At 34.2% G+C, this 6,933-nt stretch overlaps 1 protein-coding gene across 1 annotated transcript; it reads right to left on the reverse strand.

Moving 5' to 3' along the window:
- Positions 1-923: 923 nt before the first annotated feature.
- LOC111986422 (mediator of RNA polymerase II transcription subunit 15a) lies at positions 924-2,631 on the reverse strand. Its single transcript, XM_065764377.1, has 2 exons — positions 2,381-2,631; positions 924-1,668 (listed from the first exon to the last, which is right to left on the reverse strand). Exons 1-2 carry the CDS (start codon positions 2,603-2,605, stop codon positions 1,141-1,143), a joined length of 753 nt encoding a protein of 250 aa, XP_065620449.1. The 5' UTR covers positions 2,606-2,631; the 3' UTR covers positions 924-1,140.
- Between the last annotated feature and the right edge of the window lie 4,302 nt (positions 2,632-6,933).

Consider the following 6,933-nt stretch of genomic DNA (forward strand, 5'->3'; position numbering starts at 1 on the left):
ATTTATTATGTATCTAGCATGTGAATATATTAATACTATACAACATAAAAGAAAGGAAGGGAGAGGAAAGATATCACATCATGCATTTAGAGTAATAAGCCAAGTTTATTCTCCAAGTTTCACTCCTATGCACAAACACAATAAACCAAAATAGTTAGTGTAGGAAGGAGGGGGATATGTTAGCTTAATCACATACCATCAATTCAATTAAAATGAATCATGGATACATATCAACCTCTTTAAAAAGTGTGCAAAAAAGAAATTGATTGAAAACAAAAGATAGAAAACACCATTTACTTACATTTGAAAAGATGAGTATTGTCCTTTGGAAAACATCATGACTTTTTGGAAAAATTCTCATTTTAAAACAAAGAAAATTTTGGGTAAAGGAATTTTGAAAATGGGATTCTCTCTTGAAATTTTATGAAAAAAAGGCTTTTGAGGGGAAAACATAAAGAAAGAGCAATTAGGGATTCAATGATTCATGCTTACTTCTTACTCATATATATATATATATATATTTGAGAATCCAGATAGTAATTTTATTATTGTAGGTGGTTTTCTATATACCACATGTTGGAAATAAATGACCACATATATGTTGTTCTAAAATGGTGCTGAAGATTGACTTTAGCGGCAAAGAAGAATGATACCAGCAGTAAGATTGCCTGCAAGGATCGAGGACCATCACATGAAGCCACAAATATTTACCATCTTAGTTTATTTTCAGTATATATAATGAATAGGCCATACACTTACTATTTAGTTAGTCCAGCCAGTAAAATCATCAAATTAAAAGAGGACGAACTCATCCTAACAAGTCTTATTTAGGTACCTTACTAGTTTAGATAACTTTTTTGATGAATTACTAGTTTAGATAACTAAATACTTGTTAAACAGTTTCTCCCAAAAAAAAAAAAAACTTGTTAAACATGCATGTACATCCATATGAGATGACATATAGAATAGATTCCATCAACGCCACAAATATCTCAAGAAAAGTGAAGTTAAAGCGTTAAAGCATTAAAGCTGAACATGGCCAACAACATTTGGGATAGGATTCTGACTTAAACCAGAGACAGGAGGCACTGCAAATGGTAAACTGGCAGTGCTTTGAACTCCAGCAGATGGAATGTTATTCTAAATGTTTTGAGATAACATCTGTTGGCAAGACTGATTAGCTGATAATGGAATAGGAAGTGACTGCCCTGGATTATGAACTTGGGGCTGCATACCCATCCCTGCATCTGGGGATTTATTATTATTGCCAGCAGTGTTAGATGGCAAAGCATTGCCTATAGGATTCTGAGACTTGGTTTCCATTGTAAGCATTTTCTGAGATATTTTTCGTAGATAATCTGACTGGCTTGTGGCAGCAGTATAAATCTTTTCCTCAAACCTTATAGCAATTTTCCTGAGCTCATGTAATCCCTCTTGGCCAGAAACAGGGAGATGCCTCTTCAAAGTTTCCATCATTTTGTTGATGATTCTTTGACGAGAATCGGGCTGTAATTGGCTCCGCCAATCAACAGAATCCACGGCAGCTTCTCCACCGCCGCCTCCAGGAGCTCCAATGCCGCCACCTCCAACTCTGCCGCTGCCACCACCGCCGCCTACAACAAGACCTTGAGATGGATTTGGCCTCCAATTATTGTTATCCATGATGATCTAAATTTTGTAACCGAAATTCCAACCACCAAATTTATATAAAAATTATGAAAATCGGTAATAAGACCTAGGCAGAAATGAAAGAAAACACATAACTTTATACACACACACACACACATATATATATATATATATATATGAACTCCGATTTTGAGATTAAAATAGAGTGATGATGAGGAGGCGAAGTCTAATTTAAGGGAGGATTGTTAATTTATAGATAAAAGGTTGAAGAGTTTCAGGCAGAAAACAATTTTGATTGATTGAATTGAGAGAGAGAGAGAGAGAGAGAGAGAGAGGAATATATAGAGATGTATGTCATGTCATGTCATGTTTGGGGTTGTTTTTGGGAAAGTTGGATTCTTTTTTCTAAAATGAGCTTGTTGTGGCGAGTATTTTATAACAAAATCTACCACTATTGAGTAATTATTATGGTTGCTGTTACGGGCCTGTTTGACCACACAGAAAATGAGAGGTAATGAATAATGATACCTTCTTCACTATTGGAAAAAAAAAATCAAGCACACACACACATATATAAACATATATCTATGTTTCTGTATATGTACACATGCATGTAAGTATGTGTGCGTGAATATAATCCATGAAGATACGTGAAATAATGATTAAGTGTCAAAAACACAACACCAGAGAGAGAAGCAGGGTGGATTAATATGTAAATAAAACCAAGCACAAAATTCTTTGATGTTCTTACCTGCATCTGGGGACTTATGCCAGCAGAGTTGGATGGCAAAGCATTGCCTATAGAATTCTGAGACTTAGTTTCCATTGTAAGCATCTTCAGAGATATTTTTCGTAGATAATCTGACGGGCTTGTGGCAGCAGTATAAATCTTTTCCTCAAACTTTATAGCAATTTTCCTGAGTTCATGTAATCCCTCTTGGCCAGAAAGAGGGAGATGCCTCTTCAAAGTTTCCATTCTATACACAAAAGGAGATACTCTTATTATGTTACTGACCATACAGGCACAATTAAGCTATTAAAGAAAAAAGTCCCAAATTGGTAAACTATGCTGACAGTGCAGAATTTAAAGCAACAAAATGTGAAAAGAAACCACATAAAATTTCATGAATTTTTTTTTTTTTATAAGTAAATAAAATTTCATGAAATTTTAAAAATATGAACAAAAACCCAATATTTTTTTCTCTGAAAAAAATTAACAGTACCACTTGATTGTTCAAGGTTCACTATGGAAAATTGGTCAACAGAAAATGTTTTCCTAGTCGACTAACATGATACCTTGCTTTCCATATATTAGACCCCCAAGTGTTACTCGACAAATTGTATTCCTAGCTCTTTATTTGGGAGATGCATTCAGGTGTTTTGTTTCCAACTCCTAATATAGCACTACTAGTTCTTGTAGTCAACTCCCATGATACGACATTTGCTTTCAATGTCATATCCAATTCTTATACTTGTAGATGCATTTGTCATATTTCCGAAAAATTTTATTTTTCTTCATATGAGGATCATCAACACTTACCACAAGCCTATCTAACATTAATTTGAATATCTGTTCTCTTCTTTTTCCAGTTATGCCCTTCCTCAGTTTTTTCTAATAATTGACTGCGGTAAAATACTGGTTATGGTATGAAAAGCTACTACAAACACATGCTTTATCAAGCTCATATATGGAATGAGTAGCTAAGCACAGACAGTTTATTTGGGGTGCCGTAACTGTGTCATAACAGTGCCCTACTGGCTGTCTCATGTTATAATTTTTCAAAAATTGCTCATATCGCCATATTGTACCCACACTCGTGTCCATGCATCCTAGATTGAGTAGAGAGACACAAGTCCCACCAGCCAGAGCACAAATACAGGCCTAACAAAAATGTTAAAGCAAAAAACGCATTCCACATATGAGCTTGATAAACCAGAGCCACCGACGATGGCTAGGAGGCACCGGTTTTGATGGCTTGTGCTTAGAAAATTTTGTCATACCAATTACCAAACACTTGAAAATGTTTTTCTGTAAAATGTTTTCAAAAGAAAATACTTTATTGTAAAAAATTTACATTTAAAACATTTTACAGTGAAACAAACAAAGCGTTAATTCAGTCATACACAATATTCAAAATGTCAAACAAAAGAAAATGAGAAACCAAGCATACAAAGACTCAAGCTTGGTGTTTAGGATAGCTTCGTTGTTTTCACTAGTTTATTTTGTTTAAAATGTTTATTATTTAAAAGTACAGGTGTACTTAGAAAAATGCAAGGCTTTCAAAATCTGTACCTATGAAATAAGTTGGCTTATTTTGATTTTTGAACCTGACCAAACAGGGTAACAAGTGTGTGTATGTTACAGCTTATTTTGGTGAGTTATTTCCCCCAGCTTGTTAGATAAAATTTTAGAGAGCATTACTTTTTTTTTCTTAGTATAGCTAATTAATCCTTACTAATTAAAACAGATAGCACTTTTAAAAGTAAGCAATCTGAAATGGAAATTTAGTCTTTCACATGATTACTGGTTGTGCTGGACCTAGTCTTATGTTAAAGTAAGCTACTAATGTCACCACATGGGGATGTGTTACATCTACGCGATATCCCAAAAGGACAAGTTACAATTAGAACTCCCACATAATTGCGCACTTCCAATGTGATATTCATTGCACTTCTACTACATACATAGTGCCCTCACAATCTTGATGGGGGTCTCAAAGCAATACTCTTCGGTGCAGACTGCAGACTAGCTTTTCAGTTAAATTGTGTTCTTGAATGTGTGTGGCATTGAAAGTGAAGATTGTAAAAAGGAAATCTTCAAGTATTCCACAACAAATTCTACCCCCAGCTCTATATTTGGGTGATACACTCAAGTCTTTTGTTTCCAACTCATAAAATAGCATTATTAGCCCTTGTAGTCAACTCCCATGATACAATACTTCCTTTCAAAGTCCTGTCTGGTTCTTATTCTTGTAGACGCATTGTCAAATTTCCAAGGATTTTTATTTTTCTTCATATGAGGATCATCTACACTTACCACATGCCTTTCCAACATTATTTTGAATATTTGTTTTCATCCTTCCAGTTATGCCATTCCTTTTATTTTTTTAATTAACGAACTGCAATAAAATACTGGTTATGGTATAAAAAGCTACTACAAGTACACAATTTTATCAAGCTCATATATGGAATGAAAGCACAAGTCCCATCAGCAAGCCTGAGCACAGATACAGGCCTAACAACAATATTTAAAAACTAAACATTTCAGTTACATGCAATATTCAAAATGTTGAATGTAGAGTTAGTCAAACAAAAGACAGTGAGAATCTAAGCATATGAAGACTCGAGCTTTGTGTTTAGAAATAGTTTCTTTTTTTTTTTCTTTTTTTTTTCATTAGCTTATTTTGTTTAAAATGTTTATTATATGAAAGTATAGTTGTACATAGAAAATGCGAGGCTTCCAAAAGCTGTACTTATGAAATAAGCTAACTTATTTCCATTTTTAAGGCTAACCAAACAGGGTAATAATTGTGTGTTTCTTACTGCTTATTTTGGCTAGTTTATTTCCCCAGCTTGTTTAGGTACAATTATTTTAGAGCTTTACTTTTTTTTCTAATTATAGCTAATTAAAAAAACCTTTCATATTAAAATGGGTGCACTATTAAAAATAAGCTATCTAAAATGGAAACTTACCCTTTCACATGCTGAACCTAGTTTTATGTGAAAGGAAGGAGTATTTGTCATAACCCTAGGATTTTTTTTTTTTTTTTGGTGATGGACGAGTGTTGAGTCTAACATCAAGAATGAAATATGAAGATACTATTGTCAGCACATGGGATTCGTTAGTCACATCTGTGTGATAAACAAAAGGACTAGTTATAATTAGAGCTCCTGCATACTAGCAGTTCAAAAGGAAGGAGTATTTGTTGTAACCCCTAGGATTTTTTGCACGTTGTATGGACGTGTTGAGTCTTACGTTGAGAATAAATTAGGTCTATTGGGCAATATATAAATACAAATGAGTAGTACATGGAGCTACTATTGCTACAAATGCAGATTCATTACTCACATCATGTGATATCCCAACGACTAGTTATAATCAGAGCTCCTGCCACACTTACGTACTCAATGTAAATGTTATATTCATTGCACTCTTACTGCACAGTGCCCTCACAATCTTAATGGGGTCTTACAACATGACCCTCAGATCAAAACTAGTTTTTGAGTTAAACTCTACGTTGTTGAATGCATGGCATCAAAATTGAAGATTAAGCAGTTAGGTTCTAATCCTTCCAAAAAAATGAATAACTTGACCAGTTAAGCTAATGAATAGGATGTAAGGGAATCAAAAAAAGAAAAAGAAAATGAAAGCTATTATAAGTTCATTTTTAACCATCATACCAACACAACCCGTAAAGCTGTACCAGGTTTGTTACCACTTATTTTAATGAGTTTATTTCCCTTGCTTGTTTAGGAACAATTTTTAAGAGCATTGCTTTTTTTTTTACCTTAGTATAGCTAATTAAAACCTTACTTATTAAAACAGGCCACACTTTTAAAATAAGCTATCTGAAACGAAAATTTACTCTTTCACATGATTAATGGGTTGTGATGGGCCTAGTTTCATGTTAAAGGAAGGAGTATATGTGGTAACAACCCCTACGATTTTGATGAACATTGTATGTACATGCTGAGTTTGACACCGGAGAATGTACTATGCCAATCTGGACTATATATAAATGAGTCATGGGGATGCATCAGTAACATCTGTGTTATATCCAAAAAGAACTAGCTATAATTAGAGCTCCTGCGTTATCGGTCACATTATGTGTGATATACAAAAGGATTAGTTATAATTAAAGCTCCGGCTTCTCGACACTTTCCATTCATTGAGGATAACTAAGCTGCCACACAACAGGGTGATGTGATGTTCATAGCACTCCCTAGCCACTACAACACAGGTCACAAAACCTTTGATCAAAGCATTACTCTTGAGTATACAGACTAGAATTTTTTTTTCCGTTAAACTCTGTATTCTTAAATGTTTGTGGCATCAAAAGTGAAGATTTTGCTGTAAAGTTCTCTCAATTTCCCACAAAAAGTCTAATTAAGGTAATGAATAAATTCAATTTGATCGGATTCGGACCCAAACACAACCCGTAAACATAAATATGTAAAACAAAACAAAAAGCAAAGCAAGCAAGAAGAAGAGGAGAGAGAAAATGTCATTTGTTGACGATTCTTTGACGAAATGCGGCTGTATTGGGCTCCGCCAAGTCAACAAATCCATCGGCAGCTTTCACA

This window comes from Quercus suber, unplaced genomic scaffold (assembly GCF_002906115.3).
Source record: "Quercus suber isolate HL8 unplaced genomic scaffold, Cork oak 2.0 scaffold_22, whole genome shotgun sequence".
NCBI classification, from domain to species: Eukaryota; Viridiplantae; Streptophyta; class Magnoliopsida; order Fagales; family Fagaceae; genus Quercus; species Quercus suber.

Excerpts from the sequence above, each read along its gene's own strand:
- LOC111986422 (XM_065764377.1), bottom strand. The coding sequence starts at position 2,605 with ATGGAAACTTTGAAGAGGCATCTCCCTCTTTCTGGCCAAGAGGGATTA. Across the intron at positions 1,669-2,380 it reads GCATAAGTCCCCAGATGCAG|ATCATCATGGATAACAATAA; the intron begins GTAAGAACATCA and ends TACAAAATTTAG.